The sequence below is a fragment of the Rhea pennata genome, chromosome 27, assembly GCF_028389875.1.
Source record: "Rhea pennata isolate bPtePen1 chromosome 27, bPtePen1.pri, whole genome shotgun sequence".
Classification (NCBI taxonomy): Eukaryota; Metazoa; Chordata; class Aves; order Rheiformes; family Rheidae; genus Rhea; species Rhea pennata.
The window spans coordinates 3392576-3420468 of NC_084689.1; the positions used below are offsets into that span (position 1 = coordinate 3392576).

The following is a 27893-nucleotide window of genomic DNA, read 5'->3' on the forward strand; positions in this document are numbered from 1 at the left end:
TTAGGAGTTGGGAATTAAGATTGCCTTAAATATGCAAGTCTAGCTAAGCAGTTTGTCTTAGAACCTCTGTTGCTCTGTCCTGATCTTCACGAGGGGAGCAGAGGAGTCTTACTCTGAAAATTTAAAAGTACTGCTATATAATATTCTTTGAATTTTTCCGCTATTTGCGTAGAGCCTGGAGTTCAAAACATACTAAGAAAGCATCAGTGCACTGAAAGACCACAGAACAAGGGGAGAAAGAAAAGCACAGTGAAAAGTCAGTTTAATGAAATCTTGCATGACATGGCAACCACCATAATTAGAATTGCTCAGACTTGATTAAGGGGAAAATATCCTTCAAATATGTAACATGTTTCAAGACAGGCAGGGAGAGGACAAAGGCCAGTCCAACTGCAGAAAGGGATGCTTCTACCTAATGCCAGAAATAACTAGGCAGTAGAATAGACTGAGAACAAGTGGGAGAGATGTGACACATTTTTTTATCCCTGCAGGCTTCTAACAGCCTAGAAATCTGCCCAGCTTGGTTCCAGAGGAGGACTGCAGTGGACTAGCTTACTGACATCCCTCCCTGCCCTGTTATCTCTGATAAGTTGTACACTGTGGCAATGGGAACTGGGCTACAGAAGGATGTTCCAACTCCACTTTTTCTTAATATTTCCCACAGGGTTTTTTTTTTTTAATTTACTGGATATAGGATTTTCTTTGGTTTTAACAACACTACCATTCTTGTAACACTTCCTCAATGCAAGTGTTCAACTTTATTTCAATCTTAGTGTCTTTTTCTGGGAAATTTGAAGATTTTGTAGCCACATCAGTCAGCAGCAAGAATAAGATAAGCAGTAGTTGCTAAATCCATCTGTTAACAACAGACCTTGGAGCAAAGATGCAGAGGGGTGCAGCAAGTGCTGTAACAAGGCAAACCCAATCACTATCAACCTCCCTTCTGACAGTCATTGCCAAGCACAGGAAATACAACACAGGGCTTGGGTTGTTTTGTTTGTTTGCTTTTTTGTTAAAAATTTTAATGAAATTCCCAAATACATTTTTATATGACAATCTTACATAGGTCTTTCAAAACACATGGGCATTATCTGGTTTTACTTGTCACTAGTTTACTAAGGCTTAAAGCAGAAATCTTATTAGAGTTTCACTCCTACATCTTGCTGGACAGGGCTTGAATTTATAGCCAATTCTGTTAGTGGTTTACAAGCCATAAGTTTTGGACTAATACGAAATATTTTTCTCTTCACTATAAACATAAGCGAGGCTTCCATCTGAAATAAATTTGCATCAGTAAGTAGCTGCCTTTTTTTTTTTTTTAAAAATGAATGCTATAGGTGACCGTAACACCACTAAACTCCATCAAAACAAACATGCTTATTCCATTCTTCTGAATCTTCATGCACCATCAATTTCATTCACATTTGGGTAAAGCACCTCAAAGTGAGACTCTACAGAGACTCCCAAATTAATGGAGTTGGGGACCAGGAAATAACACCTGTTTTTTCTACAATTAGGCCCCACTGACACAGACATCTTATTAATTTAATGATCTTTATGCTGACAGTGAAAGGCTTTACATTGAAAGTTTGTTTCAAAAGAGCAGTTTAAATCTGAGTATCAGTTAAAAAAGATCCAAGATCCCAAATGCAGATCACTTGTTTGAAAATACTGAAGTTTCCCAAAACATGATGCAGAAGAACAGTTGTGTAGGTATTAAGGAACATGCTAGATTTTTGTTAGTTAGCTACATAAGAGTGCATCAATGTTTGTGCACGGTTAAAAAAGAAAAAGACACCCACAACTAAGGAGGAAAAAACAAAATGCAAAAATTCATGAGCAGACAGTCCAGATATATCACAATGCAAAAGAAACAAAACCAACATCCCCCGATACCTGAAGTCTCCAACAACAGCTAGCAATGGGCAAGAAGTAAAATAAAATGTTCTCTGGACTCCTAGTGAAAAGTATGTTTTCATTAATAAGGGCTGTTTTGACATTTGAATCATTTCAAATTTGCTCTTGTGCGACAACCTGGCTTTTCATTTTCTACTTACGCTATGTTAAATACTTCTCCTCCCCCTACTTCCTCACCACACACACATTTTTCTTCCAATGCTGCATTTTAGATCTCCTTAACCTACAGGAAAAAGAGCAAGCAAAATTATCTACCAATAATCTATTTACAAAGGAAATAGAAGAGTTTAGGGAATTTATAGGAAAATGACCTAGTCACTGTTCTTAGTGACTATTAAATTCCAACTTTGCTGGGTAAGAAGAATATACCATATGTTTTAATAACAAAATAAAACTCAACTTTCACACAAAAGGTCCAAATAATTAGAAAACATCCAAAGCAAAAAGTAAATTGTGGTTACAGCAGGAGTACTTCAGAATTACACACAGGAAAACATGTTCTTGCTTTTATTTTGGTGGAACAGAATACAATATCCTTCAGCCCAAACTATTCAGAGCTGGCAATATTACCTTTTTGTTCATGCTGCAAGACTTCAGGAAACAGAATAGGGACAGGAAGGGTTAAAAGTTATTTTCTGTTTAAGGCCATTCATTCAGCAAGATATTTAAAAAGGTACTCAACTTTAAGCATGAATAGTTGCATTGACTTCAGTAAGATCATTCACATATGGTAGTCAGGCAAGTGCTTAAACAGCTTGTTGAATCAAGCCATTAAATGACAGCTGCTTTTATACAGATTTATTTTAATGGCTGACCCAGCTCATCACATGAGCCTACTTTATTCTTCCAAGGGCAAACAACTGTTTCCTCATGAACTTTTCTGAAGGTTTAATCTGTATGCCTCCTACACTTTACTGTAGCCACAGAAACATATAATTTTCTAAGAAAAATTGTATGCAACATCTATTATATATAGTGGCTTAGCTCTCCCTTAAATAGTAACAGAAAAGAACAGTACAAAACAATAGTTTCACTTTTTCAACACACAAGAGCATCTTATTGAAAAACTAAAATAAAAAAGTATCACCACAATATAAACCCCCAAATAATAATAATGGAAATGGGAAGAAAGGAGTTAGCAAAACATCCTGTGGATTCTAGTCTCCCATGAATGCATTAAAAAGCCTTCCTGGTGAACCACAATGTCTTTTTCCTCTGTTTACAAACCCACTATACAGGGAACACTGTCCACAACCTATGTTGGGATTAAAAGGTAAAAACATAAGCTGCCCCACTGCAGTCCAGAAGAGAATGAACCCAAAGGGCAGTCAGTGAGCATAGGAACTGAGCAGGACAGGGTTTCCCTGCAGGTGGCAGAAACTATTAAGGAGATACAGGGCATAAGAAAGCAGAATTCAAGTTGGAACCGTGCTGGAAAGTTCTATCTCGGAGGCCTGCAGGACATGAGCTACTGAAGAAACAGTCAAAAGGTCCCAATGAAAAGCTGTGACAAGCTGTAATGTGCCATTTCAATTACAGGGAAGAGGGGAAATGTTTGGATTTTTTTTTTTTTTTTTTTTTTTTTTGGCTCATCAATATGATGAGCTTTCACGTCCCAAACCACATTCAGGTAGTTTCCAAGTCTGCTTTTTTTTTTGTGTGGAATCTACTGATCCAGACCAAAAAACCAAACAAACAGAACAGGGATGCACAGTTCTTAAGTCCTGGAGTTTTCAACACTGCCTGAAACAATAGCTGGCCTGGGGTATCCAGAGAAACGCCTGCAAAATGGTGTTCATAGCAGCCTTGCAAGCAGATCGGCTCACTTCTGCTATGTACTGCCAACATTCTGCCCATCACCTTCATCATTAGGACCTGAAACAAAGAGAGCAGTTCTGTCATAAGAAATACCCGTCTTCTGTTGCTTGCCTTACATGAGGGGACCCCATTCTGAGAAGCCTAGGGAAGTCTCAGATTTAGGATTTCAGTAACAGATGGGAATAGTAGAGGTTTTCCTCTCATTTCTTTCTCTCCCCCCAAAATTCTGTCCACTAAAAAAATTACATTCTTTACTGATCTGATTTGGGGATCTCAGTAGCATCCAGAACTGAAAAACCCTGCCACTCAGTTTCCACCAGAGCTGCTTTTGTTCATGTCCATTTCTCTTTTCTGCTGTAAATCAGGATGAAGGACTCATCACAGTAAAAGGTGGAATGTTCTAAGCCACAGAAAGGCAAAGCACAGATGACTCCAGTCAAGAGTAGAGAAGGAAACTTTCCTCCAACTGATGACTAGTATCTTTTTAATTACTGTGGTCCCCTCACATACAAGTTAATTACATTCTCTGTGTCCCTTTTATAACCTTCTGCTTTTCAAGTAGCTCTCTACTCAAAGATCAGTCTGGATCCTGCCCACTAGAAGTGGCTCAAGATAGTCATCTCATGTTTTAAGTGCAAGCCTTGGCCATGTTGAAGGCAAAAATGAAATTTTAAACCAACCCTTAGTTCTAGCTTTGTTTATTGGACTTCTAATTGAAGCACAGATCAACACTACTGAACTTTGACAGGTGAGTCAGTAGATGGAACAAGCACAGGGGCCTTCTTACCAGTTTGCAGAAATAGCTAGATATTTGCATTTAAAGACAAATTATGAAACAAATCTTATTCCAGAAACATCTGGGAAAAGCAACAGATCAGAAGTACACCTATGGGATATAATTGCAGAGAGGACAGTCTGCCTTAAAGGACAAAGGAGAAGATGTATGGAGAACCAGGGAATCCTGTGTTTTTCTTGCTTACCACTTGCAACTGATCCTGAAGGTGCAATGACATCATCGTCACTATCTTCCTCATTTGATTGTGTTACCTCTGGCTCAGGTGCTACATTCTTGACCTCTTGCTCTTGTTCCACTCTACTTCGCAAAGCCAAGATCCGATGGTGTAATGCAGCATACAGCTGCCCTGTATCTTTAGAGCTTGCCTATGTTTTTTATATATACACATATATATAATATGTATACATACATATATGTATATATTCAAAAATGAGAAAAAGGTATAAGCAGGTTTTTTTATTACAAATCCTTACGTAACACAAGGCAGTCATGCCAACCACTCCATACCCCACCTTTCAGTTTCCTCATACAGGGTTTTTCAAACTATATTTGAACTAGTTTTGGAACACTAGGTAAAATGCCAGATATATTCACCTCTGTTAATGAGAGTATATTCCTCTCTGTTCAGCACCAACCTTCTCTGGCTAACATAACCAGCACTAGCAAACTTCATAAAGAATTACATGCAACCCTCTTCATCTCTCCTGTCATGTCTTTCCTGATACCTCCAAAAGCTTAAGTTTTAATTTAAAAGGCTGTTAAAAACGAACTTAACGTCTGAGGCAAACCTGACCATTTGCTGCTGTTCTCTTAACTTCTGATCTGTGAGAACACGTAATTCAACAGCAGTTCATTGTGTAGACCCGGACTAGGTCAATAAAACGTGGTCAGACCTCTTAAATTCTATAAATTCTCCTACTGATATTAGGGAATGACCACTCTTTCTTGCCAACTATATCACAATTTAAGTGTTTTAGTAATTCTAATTGTGATTGTTACCTCATTTACCAGGCACAGAAATCCATTTTAATTGGCCTATTACTGCTTGATTTGCTTCTAAGATATTAAGACAGGAAATGTTTTAACTTTGGAATGTTCTACTAATACACATGCCAATTGAAAAATGAAACATTAAATATTTGTCAAGAACATTTATGCCCACCCATGCTACAGACAGTGACTGTTCTCTCATGCTACATAACTTCTGGTAGATCTAGCTTTTATTAAGCCATTACACAGAAGTCTAGATGCCTCCTCCTTTCTTTGCAAACAAAAGAGAATTAGCATTAATTTTAAACTGCTGTTACATTGTGAATAAGCACAGCACAGTTTCCACATTCCATGTCAATGCTTTGGGTAGCATAGAGCAGCCTTCCATGCAGAATTTCTTCAAAACTAGTACCACTTTTCAGACAAGAGAAGTCTGTCAAGTCAATTATCTGCTGCATAGGTAGGTGTCTCTGGGCACACCTGAGTGCATAGTGGGGAGGAAGATTAGGAGGTAAGCAAAAAACAGTACTCACTGATATAAGAAAAACTTTAACTCCCTGGTCCTCTGTATCCATAGCTGTGATCCGGATACTTTTCTCACTGGCTTTGTCAATTTGCATCTGAGCCCAAAGCTTGGTATTTAATATTAACCTGAGACTCCCCTGAGTCCTCATCACTAAAGCCAACACAGAAGAACAGTTAGATGGAAAAAGACAAACTAGGAAGCTCAAAAACAGCTAAAATGACTTTTTTTAGTGCCTGTAAGTCTCTCTACAAGGAATACCAGGTAAGGAAAAAACACTCTTAAAACAGGGGTCTTGTCATGACTGTTAATCAGAAGACTACCGGCTATTAAAGAGTATCAGACATGTCTAAAGATATTTAGACAAACATGTCCAAAATCTTATATGTTAATATATCACAGATAAAAGTCATTAATCACTGCTCACTGCTCTGAGCTGATAACCTCAGGCTAATGCAAATTCCTGCCAATTTGAATGACTGTGCACTATTCAAAGGAGAGACTGCCCTCACAAGTGCCCAATCCCAAAGAGCAGAGAACAGATCAGAGAACAGATCTGTTAAGTTATGCTATTGTAACTTCTAGTCAAATATTCTAATTGTGTAATACAGTTTGCTTTTAGAAGGAAAAAAAAAAAGTAGAAGCCAGAAGTAACTGGAACATATTGGCTACAATAAGATCCAAAGATCCTCTCTATGGAGGATATATTCGTTGAACGAAGCAAAACAAGAGGTCCAAACTCCTTTCTGAGCTGCTGTAACTAAGATATAACCCAAAGAGGCTACTACTATCTGCCATGAAAGCATCCTGTTAGAGTAACAGAGACTATATCATTCAGTAACACACTTCCCATGGTTCCTCTTACCCAATCGAGACTGTAAAGTTCCATCATCTGTTGAAGCCATATCGTTGAGTCTCAGAAGTCCTCGACCTCTTTCAACCCAAGACTGAGAGTTTTTATCAAAAACAAACAACTTGCACTGAATCTGTAACAAGAAATACCTCAATAGCATAACAGTTGACTAAATCAATAGTAAGAAGCAACAAATGGAGGACAAGGAGGAGGGGGATACAATTCTTAGATTTACATCAAAACCCTGCATGTTTTTAAGGATATACTTTAGTCAAACATGTTTAAGTTAAACAACTGCAGTGAGAAATCACTGTTTAAATCTGAAAGCTTTGAATCATGATTGAATGGCCTTCTAGAAGAGCAGTATTTCAAACAAGTACCTGAACACAAACTCCTGAGTGCTGTTTTATAGTTTCTGCTAGGCAAGAAACCAGACTGCTTAGTCATGATAGCCCATTCTGAGTTAAAATAATCTGCAACAGTACTTTAAAGTACTTCAAAAATATTTAAGTTAAATAAAATACTTTAAATTGTTTTGCAGAATATAAGCTTTCATGTGCTTGCTTCAGGAAAATATGCTTACAACTTGTAAAACAACTGTCTAGATTGTCCAAGCTGTGAATTTTATTCAGAAAGATGAAATTAAGAAGCAATAAAATAAGGATCGGAGCATAAATATCTACAGTTTGCATTTTAACACAAGAAAGCAGCACATTAGAGATAGAGGATGACCCTGTTGCAGAGAATGAGGTAGTATGAATCTGCTAGATGACAATATGAATCCTCACAAATGCAAAGCTTCTCTTAACTTCACCAGTTTCTTACCTGTAACACATTACTTTCAGCTTCCTCCCCAGTAATCACTTCTACCTTTGCCAGTAAACACTTCCTTGCTGTTGCTTTAGTATAGGCTGCTGCAGACTCTGCCAGTGATTCTGAAATATTATTAGCTGAACAACATTTTAAAAGTTTATTTTGAGAACAATTTCCATATAATTATTGAAGATTTACCAAAGTCTCACAAGTATACCAGAATTTAGAGAAATACAGTATAGAAGACAGACAGGAATAGAAGATTAGATATAGATCTTAAGTTTAAAGCTGTCAGTCAGTCTTCAAGACTTGCTTTAAAAAGCACAGAAAGATGTAAAGGACAGGAGGTAACTTACGGAAAATTCTGTCCCGATATACTTGCAGATTTTCTACATACCACTATGTAAAACCTTTGCTAGCACACGGACACAACCATATCTCTAGGTGTTTGAGTACTGATATTGCTACCAGCTACACAATTGTACCTACACATGTAAGGCATGATTCATTTTCCACTTTCTCACTGGCTCACAAGCAGTTTGTAGGAGAAAACTCATAGCTGACAGTCTCAAAAAAATCTTACAATTTGAAGAATCACAGAAATCTAGAACTCAGCAGACAGTTCCTGGTTCAAACACTACATTTGGTGCACCCACACACCACAATATGTGTTTTACCCAGACATTGGAAGTATAGCAGAATTGTTTAAAAAATGGGTAGTCACATTTCTTCTAATATGTACCTTCTCTGTTAATTACTACTGCTTTCCTTCTGCTGAAGACAATCCCAATACTGCAGAACAACAATGAAAATGTCAGCATAGCCTGTACGTATCTAATATTAAAGACAACAGGACCAGAGGATCTACAGCATCCAACATGCCACCTCCCCACTAGAAACCAGTACCTTTAAGTGTTGGTTATAGGGGACAATAAAGGCAACACAGAAGTTGTCATAAAGCAGCAAGATATAGAGAAAATGCAGTAATTTAAATAAGGATTAACTACTATTCCTAAAAGTATATTTTGGTGTTCACCTTTCTCTGGTGTGGCTTCCTGAGATGACGATTCAGAGCCAGATTCTGTAGCAGCGTTCTCCTTATTACTCTCTGTACTACCATCATTTGATTTTGGTGGACTCTTTACAAAAGAGAAGGTAAACAGAAGAAAGCATACTTTACAGTTTTTGTTTTACAGTAAAGGACTATTGAGCAGTTACTGGAGGAAGCCCCTAGTGTTTATAAACCATATAACAGTAGGTGAATCCCATAGATGACATACTTTCACAGTAAAAACTATACTACTGCCCTGATCATTGAGTCAAATGCAGGCTGACCTAAAAAAAAAAAAAGAAATAATCACTTTTCCTTGATTTAAAACTGAATTTCAACACTGTTTTCAACAAATCAAAGCAATTGCAGAGACAGTTCAACTCAAGGCATACTTGATTGAACTCCCTGCTCAATGGGCAGATAGGTATAAATGCACATAGAATCATAGAATTGGTAAGGTTGGAAGGGACCTCTGGAGATCATCTAAGTCCAAACCCCTGCTCAGCAGGGTCACCTAGAGCATGTTAGACAGGGCTGCATCCAGGTGGGCTTTGAATATCTCCAGAGAAAGAGACTCAACAACCTCTCTGGGCAACCTGTTCCAGTGCCTCTGTCACTCTCTCAGTGAAGAAATTCCTCCTCACATTCAGGCAGAACTTCTGTGGTTCAGTTTGGGCGCATTTCCTCTTGTCCTGTCACACCGGACAACTGAAAAGAAGTTTGTCCCCATTCCCTTAACATCCTCCCTTCAATACCACAGTACTAACGCCTCTCTTGCACCAGCATAACAATACAGTAACAGCAAGCAGTAAGGCAGTAGAAATTACACCTTGGGATGGTACACACTAAGCACAGAATTTCCTGAAGTACCTCAGTACGGAGGTAGTTGTCATACTGTTGGATCTGAAATCCCATCATTGGAGGAGTCACATGAATTCCTCCATTTGGAGGACAGCAAGCATGAGATACACTCCAATAGTTATATGGAAGAAGCCATTGCTACAAGGCAAACCACTGACAGAGAAGCCTGCTTCAGTGACAATAACTTTTCTCAAATTTCCAGAGTGGGAATCCATAACGCAAACTACTGAGAAAATTACTTACTAGGACTCGTTCACTCATGTTCTGTCCAAAAATAAACTTGTTGCTGGATGCATCTGCACTGTTTGTAGAGTTCTCTAGACTGGAGGAAAAACAAACAAAACCCCCAATCTTTCTTTAGTCGGAAAAATATCTATTTATCCTTTACTAATAAGATTCCTGAAACATGAGCAACTGCCACTGGCTTTAAAAAATAAACTACTGGCTTCCAAAGAAACAAAAGCTAAATTTAATCCAACTTGGGTAACATGAGACAATACAAGAGCAGGTGTTTTTGCAGAACGTGAATTCCGTGAGTAAGAGCAAATGATTTTCCTCACTGTAAGTATTTTACCTAGACACATCTGATTACATGTTGAAAAATGCAGAATGCTAGGCGAGGGCTAACGGTTTTATCGTATTACATATTGTTCTTAGCAGTATTATACATGTATAGCAGACATTTAGTCTTAGGCTTGGCTATAATACCATCCAGGCTAACTTCCTTGTTCTCTCCCTACTCCCCAAGATAAAAGATCAATTTTCTATGAAAGTCAGAAAAGAAAATTAAAACACTTGCAACATTCACAAGTGAAACAAAGGTAGCAGGAAGCAGTAATACCTTTTATTAGATTAGCTGTGAAACTTTTGGGGAGGCTATGACATTGCAATCAAATCTCAGCCCTCAACACCTTCCTTAGTGAATACACAGCTCTTCTAGAATAAGCATCCTCTTCCTATGTGGATTTCATTAGCAGATTTTATAATCAATTTAGGAAGGGCAACACCTTTACTACCTTTCTACAGATTCCCACTGTAATTATCAAGTTGTTGTTCATCCACCTTCCCTCTAGGCATATCTTTCTAAAAGTTGAGTTTGACTAACATTCAGGTCTGAGAGGGAACAGTCAATGACTGACAAAAAACCCCAACATACTTCTGAAACAGGCAGAAGATGCTGCCATGCATCCTAACAAGATGGGCCTCTGTGCTTGCTAGGAAAGGTTAAGAAAAAAGAAAAACAAACCAAAAAACCTCCACAAGGAAAATCTAACTACTCATTACTCTTGAACGCTTTGTTGACTGATCTGAGGATCAGCCCATTTTAGCCAGAAACAAAGACACTGTCTAAACAGTTTAGTTACAACTGTATTAAATGGCACCTTGTTGCAAACATCTGCCACAGAAGTGAGCTGAAATGGGATTCATTGGCAGTCAGTGCTTGGATGGAGGTATCTCATAGCATTAGCAAAGATAATATATCTGGCAAAAACACTTTTCTTCCTCTTTGGTACATTTGTCATCTTACGTACACGGAGTAAGTAGAAGCAGTATTATCTGTAACATGCCTGGCATATGACAAAGGATCTCAAAGTTATAATGCAAACACTTTAGTAACTTCTGAAGACTGTGTCATGCCTAAAAGCCTTAGCAAAAGTATAAAGTTTACTGAATACACATATGGATCTCTACATAGCTTATTTGCAAATACCAAGGTCAAAAGCGTTTCAAAGGATGGCAAGTTTGACACTGCATTATTGCCATTTAATTGTAAAGTCAGAGAGATGGCTAGTAAGACACATCTGTACTGGGAAAGCCAATTTCTTAGACCTTTCACTTGTAGGCATGAATAGGAAGAAAACTTAGAGACCTTCATACCATCATCAAAGACGATATCTGAAGTACACTGCCAAGAGAATGCTATGAATACATTTTGCAGGGGGGATGGGGAGTGGGGGAGAGCGTCCATGATTAGAGAGAAATAAAAGACAAATCCCCCTGAAGCTTATCACCTCATTCTTCAGAAGCTTTTGTTCACATTGACCTAGTATAGCCTTGCATCCAGTAAAGAACGGAATCACAAATAATTTTGTATACAGACTAAGAAAAACTGTCTTATAGCTACTTCTCTGTAGTCTTACCTGGAACTGATATATTGTAGAAAATAATTTGTTGCAGAAGGTGTGTCTGATGTTGGAAGGCCAGCATTCTGCACATCAGCAGTTTCATCACTTTCATCTCCTAGCTATAAAAACAAAACAAAGAAAATATTAGTTTTAACTACTGACCATAAAATTATCGGTATTCTTTCCCAAGACAAAGTTCCATCCACAAACTTTCTGCAATAAAACCACAGAAGTCTATGTCCCAGTATTACACTTTTTCTTGGTCTTACAAAGGAGGTACTAAGAGTTCACTCAGTTACCCCATGCTCAAGTTTAAAATCAAGCTGCCCTGTTTCTTTTTGTCCTGTTCGGTGAAATCTGTTATGGAGTATCTTAATACATTTCAACTTAATTCCAACTCAAAAGGTAAGAAAAAACATTTAAATCACACTGAGTTTCAGATGTTGTCTATGAATGACAGCAGTAGCTGCTTTTACTTTTAAAAGAGCTTCTTACATTAAACAGTAACATTTGTTCATTAAATATCTGGAAGACCAGTTTTACTAAGCCAATTGAATTGTGTTCACAGCTCCTATTTTTGACATGTACATAGAAGTCTGAAACCATTGCATAATGGGATTAGAACAGCTTCATAAACATATCTGCATGCAATGCATATGCCAACAAATGATCTGTTCCACTATTTCTTATCCTAACTTAAACTCAATAAATCTCAAAGATAACAAATATGTTTACCTTAACTCTGTCTCTCAAGTTTTGCCCAAATACAAATGCTTGCTGTGCATTAAGCTCTGCCTTCTCACAGCTGTCATCATCTGAAGTGTTGTTAGACTGTTTTTTCTGACACTCTCTTGCCTAGAGAAAAGAATTGAAAATTTTAGCCTAGATTAAGACTGATTTTGTTAAACAAAAATGGATATTAAAGCAACTGGGTATTCTTCCTTTACAATAGTTATCACTAATTCTAGATATCTGACATAATATTCATTGCTGATGAAACAGGACTCGCATTACAAAAATAAGTGGATTCTACTCAGAGAATAATTGTTTTAAAATCTTTCATATTGAGTGTCTTTTGAAACCTTTTCAAACTCACCTTGTCTTCAGAGTCAGAAGTTTTCAGTGTTGTATTACTTAGTGATTCTGATGTGGCTGCAGAATCTGGTGAGATATTTACACCATTGGTCCCACTGCTCAGGACTGCAATATGGAATGACAAACCGACATTAATTGTGTAGACATTTAGAGTGTCCCAAAAGAGCAAGTTTTCCATAGTAAATTGCATGCACTAAGTCCACAAAACATTGTAATGTAAATCACAGCATTCGCATAGTACTCTGCAAGACTGATTTTGTGATACAGATGCGTGAGGACAGGAACTCAGCAGTTCCTGGGGCAGAATCAGGACTCCAAATGCAAGAAAACTAGTCTGCATAAGCACTTCAAAGATTAGCAGATACAGCCTTAAGCAGAAAACGCACAAATATAATATTGGGCTACTGTGCATGTCCAGCAGGGCTCCTCTTTGGACTACACTATCTGCTTACATACTAAACTCTTGCAGAAGACCACATAGAATACAAAAAACTTAATTCTTAAGCTCTGTAGAATTCAATCTGTGCCAACAGGCACAGCTAGAAATTAAGCTAGCAATGTTTGGCTCTATGCCAGGTTCAACTGTAGCTGAAGTTGTTTCTGTCCGAGTTCAACTAAATTTCAAAATAACGGAAGGTGGAGGGCTGGTGAGGTTGGGCTAGGAAACAGAAGTTTGGAGACTGGAAGTTGAAAGGAAAAAACCTCTTTAGGGTCCATGCCTCCTAATCACACCTATTTCTATTAGCAATATTAAGTTCCATAACACCACAATAAGCTTACCTACATACTCAAATTAAGAATGAAGAGTCAAGCTCAAGGTCCCAGCTTCAATAAGCTCCCCAAGCCAGAGGCGCCTTCTAGTGATTCAGGCATTATACCACCTTGAAGCTAGCTAAGCTCTACCACTACCTGCTCAACTGAATGACAGTAGCTAATTATGTCATGGTCAATGCCGTAATTTGAGACTACCAATCTTAAATGCTTTTATATTCCAAAAGACACTTAAATGTCTTTTTACTCCAAAAAATCAAGCATGGTGTACACTAAAGTTCAGACCGTCAATTTAAGACAGCAATCCCATACAAGCACTGAAGATTTCTGTGTTATTTCTTATATAACACAGGTATACTTAACAGTTAAGATATTTGTTTTCAGAAAAGAAAGGCAGCTGCTGAGTAAAAAATAGACTTCTGTGCTAAACAGATTTAGCATTTTTGTTCTCTGTTTGCAATATTCTGGAAAGTGAATGCATTAGTTACCTATTTGTGAGAAAGCTTTTGGCTGCGGTGCCTGTAATACTGCCGGACGTAGCACACTCCGCTGCTGTTCCTTTGGTTTCTGACTTGGGAGACCTGCAAGTGGAAAGTCTTTTCAAGAGCTATAAGGCTTAAGTCAAAAAAAAAAAAAAAAAAAATCTAATTTCATCTGAAGTTTTCTGCATCTAACTCATTCTCCAATAGAGCATATAATGGAACACTAGATATTTGAAAAGTTGGGTTTCTCTCCCCACCCCTCCTTTATTACCAGGCCTCATCCTCACACTCCAAGAAAGAATTACTCCCAAGAGAGAAGACAACTGATTTGTTCCTAGCTTAAAAATAAATTCTTAAATATAAATTTCTACCCTATCCATAAAAGCATACAAGGAAAATTTATGACAATGACTCAGAAATAAAGGTCATAAAATGAAAGAAAAATGAACAGTATCAAAGCAATCTCATTTATTCACTGAAGTAATTCTCAGCTACAATCCCCCCCAGCCTTATTTTCTACTTCCAGTGAAGTAAATTCCAGATAGTGGTAAATTACTTCATTCTTCATACAGTCAGATGTACTGGCTCTCAGAACTAACCTGGCCTTTTTGGTTTGGTGTAGAAAGATATAAGGCACTACAATTTTTATATAGTTCTAATTCAGAAAGCCAACTGACCTTTAAAACAACCTAGTTAAAAAAAAAAAAAAACACTTAAGATCAACTCTAGAAAGCAATGAAAATCCCCCAAATTTCAGGATTTCTTCACTGAAAAACTAGTGAACTCTGAATCTATTAAAATATTGTGAAAGAAGTTACCCGTAGCAACTCTTGAATATTTTGTAACAACAAAAGCCAATCATATTCAAAGTACAAGACAACCACCAAAATACACACTGCCCTACGCCCAAGGGTTCAAACATCAACTTTTCATTAGAATGCAAGTCAAATTTGATAATTTTTAAAATAATTTGTATGAAAACTGTTCATTTTTTGAAAGAATAATGACTTCCATTAAAAAGATCAGTTTATTTCCTTACTCTCCTTTGTAGCTGTAATATTAATGTCCATCCCAAACTGCCTAGGTTTACATTAGCAAATAGGAAGCTCAACATGAGAAAACTGTAGAGCAGAATAGGTCCAGAACCCAGCATCTATGCTGTACGCAGTGGCCAGGGAGAGGGGGAAGACGTGGGAGTGGACAACTGCTTCAGACTTGGCTCTTGTCTGGTCCCTGACTCAGTGCCACCTAAGGCCAGAACTTGTTCAGTGTGTTCCTGGACAGCAATTTTTGTTCCAGCTTGATACTAAAGGAATTCACTCTATGTAGTGCAGGACTTCTCTAAGCAGTGGGCCAAAGCACGCTAAGCAGAAACAACTGGGAGATTCACTTCAAAAGCATATGACTGATCCAAACTAAAATTCTAATGTCCACATTACATAGCGGACATGGACATAACCACTCTACAGGATACAAGCTTTTTTCCTGCATAAACAGATGTATTATTAATCTCCAGTAACAATGTTAGTTTGAAGAAACTCCTACATGAGATAAGATGCTTGAACTACAATAGTTCCTTTTGACTGCTACAGAAAACATTGAACTTACCTGCACTAGGTGCCTGACCATGGATAAGTATTGGTGGTTTCAGCCGGAATCCACTGCTCTTTTCCTCTAGAAGCAAAATGCAAAATTACAAGGACAAAGATGAAGTACATACTTTCAGTCATAAAACTGCTCTTGCCATGCCTACTGTAAGAACTTACAAGCTCTATAAATACCTAATGCAAAGTTGTAAGAAACTTCCAAAGAACAGATTTACTTCTACCAAAAATAAATCTAAGTTTCCAGTGAACATCGTTCACAAATCCAGAATTATTAAAAAAAGAGTTCCCCAAGAACTTGCAGAGGATTTCATTATCTTCAAAGGTATAATTATGTTTTAAGGAGCATAATAGCTGTACTCAGGAAGAAAAAAATGACTGATAGTCTCAGCTTAACTATGTGGTAAGGTGCTATGTTCAGTGCACTCTTGGAGTACATTATTCAAGTGTATCTAAGCATAAGATAACAATATGCTATAAAATGATAACAGAGCAAGGGTGATTAACAAAATATACAGTACTGTGAACACAGGAACTAACTGCATGTAAGATTCTACAGTTCAGTCTCATTGTCGATCTGATTTTAGATCTCTTAAAACAAAAAGCAGTATCTAAAGCAGGTATCTGAAAGTTTCCCTTAAATTTTATCTTGCAGTTTAGAGGTGGGAATATGGGCTGCTTGGTTAGTTCTTCTCCCCTACTCCCAAAACTACAACTGTTAATTGTTATTTTAATAGCATCCAGCAAGCGCAAAAGCAAGCAATTAAGTGAACAACATAATTGCAAGATCAGAATCACTGTTTCCATTCTCCCAGACAGAGGCTTACTTTCAAAATATCACGCAATAGTTCTGATTCATGACAGACCAATGGCAGTTTCCTGAAAAAAAGCAGAAAAATGAGGAAGCTCACCTGGTTCTGAGTCAGAATTGCCTGTAGAAGTTTCACAGAAGCTTGACGGCATAAAGACGTTGTTCTTTGTTACTGCAGTCAAGGAAAAATAAAAAGGACAAGCTGTGTATGTTGCATAATCTCATTAAAAACTCCCTTCCTCTGATATATTACAGCTGCAAAGAGAAAGTGATTTTTTTTGTTTTTTTTTCTTTCTTTCCTTCTTAAACTAAAATACTATAACAGTCACAAAAGTAAACAGCTTATTGCCAAAAAATCTTTATTTCTCCTCAAACAGAGAAAGAGCAAATTTCCCTTCTTCAGGATGGAACACACATACAGGATTCCTGGTTTAATTCTATCTGAATTAGGAATTACAGAGATGTTAGAATATGGCATATAATTACAAAATACATAAAACACTCCAAAAGGCCTCTGCAGAGAGGTCAGAAAGTAGTGCAGCAAATGCTAAATGGTGGAAACTAACACTTGGACTTCACAAGAGGCCTATGACTGACAGCATAGTTTGTGCTAAGAGCAAGATAACTTGTGTACACTAGCTTCTACACTTCCTAAGCCTTGTAATGTATCCAACCCACCTGAGCCCTTACTTAAGTGATCATCTGTAAGCTTAAACAACCCCCCCCCATCATTCATGTCAGGAAAGAAATGCACCCAAACATACCAACTGCAAACAACTGCTCAGACATGTCCCATTCAAAAAATAAATTGCACCTCTAATGTAACTTTCCCTCAAATCTCAATTATCTTGGAAGAAATAAGAACACTAGGTGATAGAAGTGGATCTCAAATGAAGATCCATTATCACTGCAGAAACACAGTCCTACAACCTAGAAACAGAATCAAAGCTGGAGGAGGTTTGATTGCATCATCTGTGCAATGTATCAGGTGAAAACGTTACTGAAATGTGTTACATTCTCTGCTTTGAAAGAAATGGAAAAGGAAAAGAACAGCAACCAGAAAACCACCAAAACCATAAGCATGACCTAAAGCATAACTCTTGGGAGAGTTGCCTGGTAGTAGAGTAACTAGAAAAGCTAACATTTATATAATTAGTTAAGAAGTAGTCCGATCACAGCAGCGCAAGGAGATTTCTAAATTTTTCAGTTTAACAGCATAAGATTAAAAGCTGAAACTATAAAGTTGATCAGTCAATTTATAAATAATTTTTAATATCAAAAATACATCAACTCTTTTGAGCTTGACTAAATTTGCTAACACAGACCAGAGAAAAAGTCAGACTATGTGGTCTTTCAAGGCTAAACACAGCAGATAGTAATGAGGGTGCTGGCATGATAGAAAGAAAGTAGAAAAAAAAGAAACCTCTCCAATATACTAATATTGTAATAATTATTAATTACCTGACTGGGAAGGAGGGAACTGAGTTAAAGATGACGTTCTCTCACGCTTTACAGGTGGACAGTAGCTTCCATCCTCCCGATCAGATTCTGCAGAAAAAAGTAATTAGAGAAAATGCACAAAATCCTGGAGACATGCACCAGTGCTTTTAATCTTCCAATCAAATTTCTTACCATCTCCATCTTCTGGACTTGATCCATCTGCTGATCTCTGAAATCAGATGACAGTGATGAAACAATAATCACATCCTGAACAATGTTTCAGTGTCTCTGGATACATCCAAATGCTCTAATCATCACTTCGGAGACTTTCTTCAATGTCAATGATACATATTCAAGGCAAAGTATTATTCTTATGAATTACACATAGCCATACTGAGTTTTACGTAGAGACTCTTAAATGTAAGATGAATTGAAAGTGTTTCAGTTACAAATAAAATACCTAAGGGTATCTAAAAATTCATATCCAAGAACCAACACCATTATTACATACTATTCAGCAATTATTATTCAATTTCCTGTATTTTGAGAACTTGAAAACAACAATTGCTTCAGTTAAGAAAAAATTACAAGTTCTAAATTCACCATGAACATATGAATTATTTGGAAGTTTGATCCAAAGCAGTTTGGCTAATTAACAAAACTGACAGTGGTCCATTCAATAAATACAGTGTTGGAGAGAGATCTTTCAAAGCACTCTCTATAAAGCAGCACTATAATGTTTTTACAGGAACTAGCATTGGGTCATTTCATTAGCGTCTTCCTTATAACCAGTAAAAAAAAAAAAAAAAATAATAAAGAAAAGTATCACAGGCTACCAACTATCACAATATTAACAAGTCTTTGAACAGGTTTCTAATGTTTTCTGAAGAGCTGAGGTCTCTTCACTCTTACTTGCCATCAACTCCCTAGCTGGCCTAATTTCTCTTGTTTCTGCAAAACAATCCCATGATGGACTCCTGATACGGGGAAGGCGACAGAGGCAGCGGTTAGCACCCTCTTCTCATTCCAGAACCTCCCAGTACAATGGACCCACCATGCACAACCACCCACCCACCCACCATGGGCTCATGTGCAGAGCCCACAGGAGCTCCAGAACTTTTGCTCTCCACCGCTGCTAGTACTTTGGTCTGGAAGATGGACAGACACACAAAGACTGGGCAACACAAAAGACTGGCTAAGGCTGCACAGGACTGTCATTGAAAAGATACACAGTGAATACAGCAACAGTAGAAAGTGAGAAAATTTGTATTTAGTACTACTTCTACTTTGAATCTAGATACTACAGTGCTATCAGTATTTCACCCAATGCAAATAAAAATACAGTTACAAGGACAGGCAATTTTACCCATGCAATAATGCTTTTTCTGTTTGTTTGTTTGTTTTTTTTTAAAGTAAATAGCAAAGTATAGCCACTTCACTGGCATCCTAGTCAGCCACCTTTGAAACCTTTTACACCGGAAAATAAGTGCTATTTACTGTTTTAAAACACTCCCCCCAACACACACATATTAATATTTATCAGCCTAATCACTATCACACTGTTTTTATCATTTATGCTGTCCCTACATATCTAAAAAAAAATATCATTTGTAAATAATGTAGATTACTTGATTAGTTATCTCCATTGCCAGCACACACTAGTTTCCCCAAAGATCAGGCAAGTGGAAAGTCACAATGCCAGCAATCAGTTTTAGCCACCAATACCCAAAGTGAGGAGAAAAAAAAAAATGTATAGAAAGTGTCGCAATCAATGCCCCCAATTTGTTTCAACTGTTAGCAAAATTCCTAAAAGCAAAAGAAAACCATTTGATAACAGAAATCTGCATGAATGGAATTACAGATACATACATGCCAATTTGGCAATGTTCCTTAAAATCAACAAGAGATTCTCCTTGAACTCCAAAAACTTCCAGAAACATTGCTATCTATAGTCTCAATGATTATCATACAGATATAAACCAAACAGTCGAATCTGTACAAGCTTGAGATTATCATATTTTTGTCATCTATTATTGATGCAAGCACAAATAAGTATTCTGTCACTACACTTAGTGGGCAATGAGCATCAATATCCAAATATCCAAGTCTAACCTACTGAGAACAAACCAAAGCTCAGTATCTGCTCTCAGCTATTATTTCCATGCTTCCTAGCCCAAGAGCTTTTAGAGTAAAGCCATGGAGAAGCATACAGTCCTGGTGTTACAGTGATTACTGACATTACCAAACTTGCTCAGAGGCAGAATAATTTCTCTCAAATGTGTTTTTTCCTACATAGGAATCTAAGTATCTAGATCATTTAGTTTGCTACCTCCCACCCTTATCTATTCAGAGTGCTCATACTGTCAATTATTGGTTGGGAAAGCTGGGGCAGAGTTAGCAGTCAGTAACTCCTACCAGAAAAATCCAACAAGAGATTGAACTCTTTCCTCAACTCAGGAATGTAGAGGCCAGGGAAGAAAAAAACCTCTTAATGTTTTAGGTTGACCTCCTGCACACACAGGACAAATAACCTCTTTTCCTGTTCGAGAATCTAAGATATCTGGTTTTCATTTCTACTTTCAAAAGACTGAAGATATGCATGAGTTACACAAGTGCAGATTTACCAACATTGTTAAGAAAAGTTCAACTTTATATCTAATTTCCAGTAAAATATCCTGCTTTTATTAGGAAACTCACTGTTTCCTCTTGCCCACTTGAGCTTCACCAGTCAAGTCTTCTCAACCTTGGATAAATCTGTTCTCGTACTATAATAATCCTCTCACCAACGACCAATTCACTCAAAGATCTTGGAAAAAAAAAACCCCAAAAATCCCTAAATCTAGATCACCTATCCAAACCAGCACTTGAAAATACAACCCCCATATAATGTAGAAGATAGGCCTGTATTTTTGTTCAGTACAGAGTGACAACTACATCTTAAATTGAAGTTCCTGAAGTAGTTACTAGCCAAATATGTGCAACTCAAACTCCATGAAAAGTTAAAATCCATTCTGCAACACCCAAAACTGTCACTTTTATTTTGAGAAGACAGACTTTAAATAAAGCTGTAAGTACACGGGCTAAGGAAGCTCAATTTCCCACAGATCCTACATTGATGGCTACAAACTAGAATAACCTGCAGTGAGAGGTTAAATGCTTGGGACAGTGGAAGGATTATTTTCCTCTAGTAGCCTGCCTCTTTCCACAAGCCATACAGGATTTCAGCTCCAAGATCTCCACACATCTGTCATCTTTGGTCAAATCTGACAAACAGTTCAAGTCAGACTGGGCCCACGGGGAGGCCCAAGTACAATGTAATAGCCTAAGTTTTATTTTTGTACAAAGCCATACTAAGAATAAAGACACTAATGCAGCTTGACCGAGTTGGAAAAAAGTATCAGAAGTTACAGTTGCTGGCAGCAAACAGTAGTATAGCTTTTCAGTTACAGGCTCATTTTTGTAGGCTACTCATTAATCTGTCCTTTACAGCAAGATACGTATTTCACAAGTAGAAACAAGAGGGTAGAAAAAAAGTAGGAAAAAAATAATAGATATGGTGTTCCAGGAGAACTGAAAGCCAGATCCATCTCACCCTACGAGAAACTATTAAGGTCTATGCATTCTGTTCTTTGAAAACAAATGCAAGAGACACTTTAACCAGTAAATATCAAAATAGGATCTACAATTTACTCTTCGTTTAAGAATGAATGGAAGTCACTTCTCTGTTCCACTCCTCCTTCTACTTTTAGGAGCCCTGCTATAGAAAAAAATAATTTTTCTATGGAGAGGCTCCTACAGTTTTGACATATGTTTCTAATTAACTAAATTACCTTTTAAAGGCAATCATCTGCCTTCTAAAAAGAGAAAATGAAAATGTATTAACCACCACATACAATCGCTGATTCTTTAGCCCTTGCTTCCTCACACTATTTCAGGAGAATTATAAATGATGCCCTGGATCATTAAATACATCCTGCAGCTGTTGCAAGAAACTAGTACAGAGAAACTTAGACAAATTCAAAGTACAGTCAGTTTTCAATTATTCACAATGAGCGAGAATAGAAAAGGGAGAATTCAGGTAAAAACAAGTATAGAGAACAAATAGGTGAAAGCTGTAACAGTACACTATATTTAGTGTTTACCTTTGAAATACAGAACTAGAAATGCAGCAAGTACCAAGGATGACGGATCTCTGAGCTTGGTACAGTAAGTTTGCAATCTGCAGACAATCCTGATTGAACTGCCATGGCTGTTGCTAAAAAGCTGCTCCAGAACCTCACTTCTTAACCAAGAGAGTCTTGCTTGCAAAGCTATAGCTTACATACGCTGACTTGGGTTATGTAACTAAAGTCAAGGCATTATAACCAGCTCTCTAGCAGGCCATACCTCTGGCTATACTTGGCTGTGTATGTTACAAACAATACTGGGTAAGCAGGGAGTACTGACAGTTTTGCAAAGTTTCTTTTTCAGAATTTGGTCTTAAATTCTATCTAAGAGCCAAGAAAGACGACACGAAGCACCCTCATCCAGCAAACCAGTATGGGCCCCCTAAGATTCATTAACCTTCTATATATGTCAAAGCAAGAGACCATTTTACTCTAAGAAAATAGGATAATTCTTAGAATGATTGCCAGCACATATTACCAAAAGCTATTACACACTTTTACTGCATTTGCTAAAATTTATAGGGTAGTGCAGTAGTCAGTATAGTTCGAGAATGTGTGGATATCTGTGCTTACAGACAAGAATTCCCACATGTATTCCCCCAGAGGGGTTTTTTGTTCTTATAACCATACAGTATTTAAATTTCTTTCAGACCTGGGTTAACAAGCATAACAATTTCATCTCTTAAGGAATGAGTATGACAGATAGTGATCATTTGCTCTGGTTTTCTTGAGGGTCTGCCTAATATTGTTTTCTTGGCCAGCTGTAGCAATAGCAGCAACTTTAAGTCAGTGATCACATTTAACAGCTGTATTTTAAAATATTAACCCTCTGAAAACCTCAACTTTCAAAAAAAATTGAATAAGAACTTCTGCAGCAGGTTATCAGGCAAACCCTGACAGTCTGGATGCCTAAAGTTGCTTAACCTCATTTGCACCTTGTCAGGACAATCCATTTGGCACCAGGTTTGCTTCAAATGGACCATTCTTGAATAAAAAAACCACTAGTGTAAGAAAAGGATTCATGCACTGCATGGTGTGGCCTTAACAGGCAAAGACCTATCAAAGTGTACATGCCTAGTATGTGTGGTCACAAGTGACACTCACCTGTACCAAGAAAATATGGTCCAACAAGACAGAAAGATTAAGACCACACCTAGAATTGCTCTGAAAGACTACATAGTGTCAGCCATTTCCTGAAATATTTTCCTGTACCATCAGTGGAAAGAAAATCTTTAATTAACAGCAGTGATAGCCTTCTCTAGCTTAATGTACTTAAGTTTTTCAAGTAAAAAATTTTCAAGTACTTAACTTACTGCTTTAAAAATCTTTCTTGCTGCTTTTAATCTGTTAAGCACACTGCAGACTGGCATAAGCTACTGTTTATATCTAGTGAGAACTCAGCATTAGTGGTTCACTTTGTTGTACTGCAGGATTATGGCTTGGGGGAGGAGGGGAAATCCTCCTAGTGGTTTTATGTGAATCCCTCATATACCCCAACTTTGTCACTCACTTAGAAGAGCCTTTACTCCTAGCAAAGGCTCAATTTACACACTAAGCTTTAAAATTGATACTGGTTACGCCTTCTACAAATTACCCCCACTAGAAAGTCCCAAACAAATTTCATTTCTACTAATTGAAACAATGACTTAGAGGGGACTAACACTTGAGATCAAAGAACTAGACATGTATTGAGGTCTACTACCTAAAGTTAACAGTAACAGACTTCTTTTAGTCGAAGGGACTTTTTCCTTTAATCCCCTCAGCATCAGAAGTACTTGGTAGGTTCACACTTACCCCTGCCAGTTCTTGTTGAATAGGAGCAAGCTGGGCTTCAGAAGCGGGACTCAGAGTAGCACTGACTGAGGCAACAGCGGGAGCAGGAAGCTCAAAGTCGCGCTCACCAGCTGATTCTGTGTGACCCAGACCATGGTGGGGGGGCTCAACCTCTCCCTGTTGGTCCTCGCCTGAATCCGACAAATCTTTTTGCTCTGCAGGGGACTGGGAGCAAAAAAGACAATGTCCCTTCAATGCAAGGCTGCAACACGATAGAGCAGTTGTCCTAGTGAGAGGATCTGCTAATCCCTTCTTAAATTCCTCTGTTTTCACAGTATGGCAGAAGGAATTGCTCACTGCTGAGACATGAATTAACATATGCTTAAAACAAGTAAAAGAACCTGTACACTGAATTAGCTTCCCCTCCCCGTGAAAACCCTCAATTGGAATAAATGCACTTTTTCAGGTGTTAGCTAAAAGTGCCTGTGCCCCTCTCAAAAAGGCATTTCTGCCAGCCATAAGATTGCTGGGGTTTAATTCCTCCTCTAAAGGCCTAATGGACAGCTTCCCCAAATCTAGACATAATTAAACAGACAGTTGCTGGAAATAATTGTTCTTTGCTGGTTCTGCAGACTGAGTTTGAGGGGTTTGGTTTGAGTATAAAAATCTCCACAGAAATTCACTGTAACAGCATTCACACAAGTCAATAACCCTTCATATTAATGTGACAGGCAATTCTGCAAAAAGCAAAACCAATGTTTTCTTTTGTAAATTAGAGTCTGCATGCTCCTTTGAAAGGAGAAGATGAGATGGCAGCTAGCGCTTAAGAGTGGGATTCAATGTTTGCTTCAAATTCTCACTTCTGCTACAGACTTCACTTTTCTTCAGATTACTTATTGTCTCAGGTCCCCACTCTTATGGAATGAAAATTATGCATGAAAACTATACACATTTGCAGAAGGAAAAGTTAAAGGTTTTGAGCCTAAACAACTATATTGCGATAAAGGATGTTAGGACACGAATAATAGACTTCTGTGAACAAAAGAAGTTCTCCCAGCTGCTGTCTGTGGACCATGCTTCCTGGTGACTTATGGTGATGTATCTGGAGAATCAAGCAGTTAGATGAAGATGTCATTAAAAAAAAAATAGCACACAGCCTTGGCTTGCTCACACAGCATTTGGCAGAACAAGAGATTGAAGAGTGCTCACAGGCCAGTCTATCCAATAAAGAGCAAACCACAGCTTTAAAATTTAACAGCAGCTTTTAAACCCTAAGGCCCACAGCTTCTCACAAATGCCAGTCACTAAAACAGCTATGACTTGACCTATCCTTAAGTAGCAGCAGTTAAAGGACATGAATACATGTAACTTTAACACTAGGTTTTATTTCAGACGAGTTCAATTTTTGGTTACTGAAGGTTTTAAATCTTAGAAGAAACTACTATCATCATTAAGGACAAAATGGTCACAACATTAATTTTACAGCGAGTAACTTATTTTTCAGGTGAAGTTGCAAATGCAAGGTTTTCATATTTTCAAAATAATCTTTATATTTTTATATACATATATATATATGAACATGCTTATACTTATCTATATTAAAGCTTTATATACAAAACCTGCTACTGACAAACAACACACTAATTTTAAAATTCCAAACAACTAGAGAAGAGTTAAAGAAAGTTTGTTTCATACCAAAATTGAACAAGATTTCTAGCACTCTGCTATTCTTACCTTTTCGCCCCAGAACCACAGCATGAAAAACCTATCTAGAATGGGCCACAGCACTTACAATATATGTTATTTTTAGAGGGGGAGGTTAATGCCTCTACCCTCTGCTTGACATTTTATATCTGTTATTCCTAGCCTCCTTTTTAAGTTAAGCCTCACTTTAAAAAATTGACAATGTTCCGTATTTCACTTAAGACTTTGGGTTTCTCGTCATGGCAAAACAGCCATAAAAAGAGTGTAAGAATTAAGTCACAAATTAACTGCATCGCACTAACTACAAAAACAATGATGTGAGCAGCAGTATCAAAGATCCGATTTTCTCATCGCTTCCATCCCAAGGGTCCTCTGGTCCTCTCACAGCGCTCCCCCAAGTCCTCTCTAAATCCCTCACAACAAAAGCCACCCTCTCCCAAGCCTCTTCATTCCCCAGAAAACCCTTTCTGGCTACTTACAGGGCAAGGGGCAAATCATCTCCTGCCCGTTTCTATGTCACTCCTTCAGAGACAGCAGGCCCAAGCGTGAAGTAACAGCTGACCCCAGGCTGAGCCTCTCCCTCGGCATGGGAGCTAACTTGGGTCTCCCAGCCCAAGGCAGTTTTCTAATTTTTAGGAAACTTAGAAGTTTGGTATAATTTAAACCACCGCACCGTTGTCAATAATCATCAGATCGAGCAAATGTTCAGAAGTTATGGAGAACTTAGGAGAAGAGATGGGATGCATAACCACCTCAGCTTTGCTTCGGAGGAGAACACGTGAAAAGACGCCCCTCCACCTCCCCAAAACAGAAGCTGCTGAACAGACGACTGCAGCACAACCAAACGGATCACCAAGACCGAGTCCGATCACCGCAGTAACGAAGGAGACGACCCTGCCTTTTCTCATGCAGCCTCGAAAACCAGGGCGTAGGGGAGAGAAGCTCTGACAACTGCAACGAGGAAAAAGCTGAAAGCTACAGCCACTACCAAGAAACGGGACTGGGGTAACAGCCCTTGGCAATGACCACAGTGAGCCTCAGAGTGACAGGAGATGGTGGGGAAAACTGTCATGACAGGCACTGGGGATGAAGATGACTAGGAAGGCTCAGCATCCGTAAGAAACAAGTAATGAACAGCAAGAGGTGTGGAAGTGTTTCCATAGGCAAAGGGGGGGGGGGGGGAACACTAAATAGCTTAGGATTCTTCAGCCTGGATAAACAGACTTTGGAGGGTGGGGAGGAAGTGGGAGTGGGAGTATAAATTTGGAAAATCATGAGTGGCATAGAGAATGACAAGGCAGCGATTCTCAGCACACAAGAGCTGGAAGGCACAAAATTAAGCTAGGGGGTGACAGAGCCAAACAAAACAAAACAAGCACACGAAAGGAGATAAACAGTTATCCTACAGGACCCAGACCACAAAATTGCTAACAACGCAGGAGGCTGGAACAGTCAATGCACGTTTCTATTAGATGCTTACAAATGGAAATGACAACAGTTTATTTTCCAACTAATTCATATTGCAGTTTAAAATATTTCAAAGTAGGTCTAGTCAACACACATCAGATTTTCATAACTTATAATATCCAGAAAGCATCAGTATTATAAAAAACAAAATAACTTTCTAGTATGACTCCAACTACCATCCTAAACAAAACCAGGATATCTGCTCCAGGACTCAAAAAAAGCAAACAAAAAACTTAATGCTATTTGCTGCTCTTACGCGGAAAAAAAAATAATGCTCCAATAACAATTTCTTGGTCAGGTCAATTCATAAAGTATCTTCAAAAAAATCAATACATTAAATAGAATAAAAATGACAGATTTCATAAAGTTACTAATAGGGAATGATTTAAGTCATACAAGACAGAACTGACAAGGGCCTTTTGATTAGTTAAATCAAAACCACTCCAGACAGATGTTTGTATGAAAAGGAAGAAACAACCCCACACATACAAACAGCAGCAATGAAAACTGCAAACTCCCTAAAAATTCATCTCAGCCTTCAGTCATGCTTATTATTGGAAATGCTCTACAATCTCTTAATTTCATTAACTTTGAATTTCCTTTCATTCCACTCACTTGTTTTTAAGTTCTTCAGAGCTTGTAACGTACAGCTTACTTCCTTTTTTGCAGCACTGTTTTATGTCTGAAGATATGCATCTCTCACAGAGCCTCCTCTTCTCTAGAGGAAGCATTCCTTCTAAGTACAGCCCTTTTTCTTTACCCAAAACCCATCCACTATGTGAAGTCATTAACAGTACCTCCAGAGAAAGCAAAGACCAATGGAGAGATTAAT

General features: G+C 38.0%; 1 protein-coding gene across 2 annotated transcripts in view; it reads right to left on the minus strand.

Moving 5' to 3' along the window:
• Positions 1–235: 235 nt before the first annotated feature.
• RANBP3 (RAN binding protein 3) overlaps positions 236–27893 on the minus strand; it is a 44649-nt gene continuing 16991 nt past the window's right edge. Inside the window, exons 3-18 of one of the 2 annotated variants that reach the window (XM_062596122.1) lie at positions 23912–24115; positions 18144–18180; positions 17973–18059; positions 16612–16683; positions 15705–15770; positions 14103–14195; positions 12845–12948; positions 12484–12603; positions 11764–11867; positions 9866–9944; positions 8747–8849; positions 7723–7847; positions 6910–7030; positions 6055–6197; positions 4716–4896; positions 236–3792 (exon numbers count right to left, since the gene is read on the minus strand). In XM_062596122.1, the coding sequence (XP_062452106.1) occupies positions 3749–3792; positions 4716–4896; positions 6055–6197; positions 6910–7030; positions 7723–7847; positions 8747–8849; positions 9866–9944; positions 11764–11867; positions 12484–12603; positions 12845–12948; positions 14103–14195; positions 15705–15770; positions 16612–16683; positions 17973–18059; positions 18144–18180; positions 23912–24115 (1683 nt within the window). In that variant the 3' untranslated portion in view covers positions 236–3748. The remainder of the gene's footprint in view (positions 3793–4715; positions 4897–6054; positions 6198–6909; positions 7031–7722; positions 7848–8746; positions 8850–9865; positions 9945–11763; positions 11868–12483; positions 12604–12844; positions 12949–14102; positions 14196–15704; positions 15771–16611; positions 16684–17972; positions 18060–18143; positions 18181–23911; positions 24116–27893) is intronic. The other variant, XM_062596123.1, reaches the window with a different exon arrangement.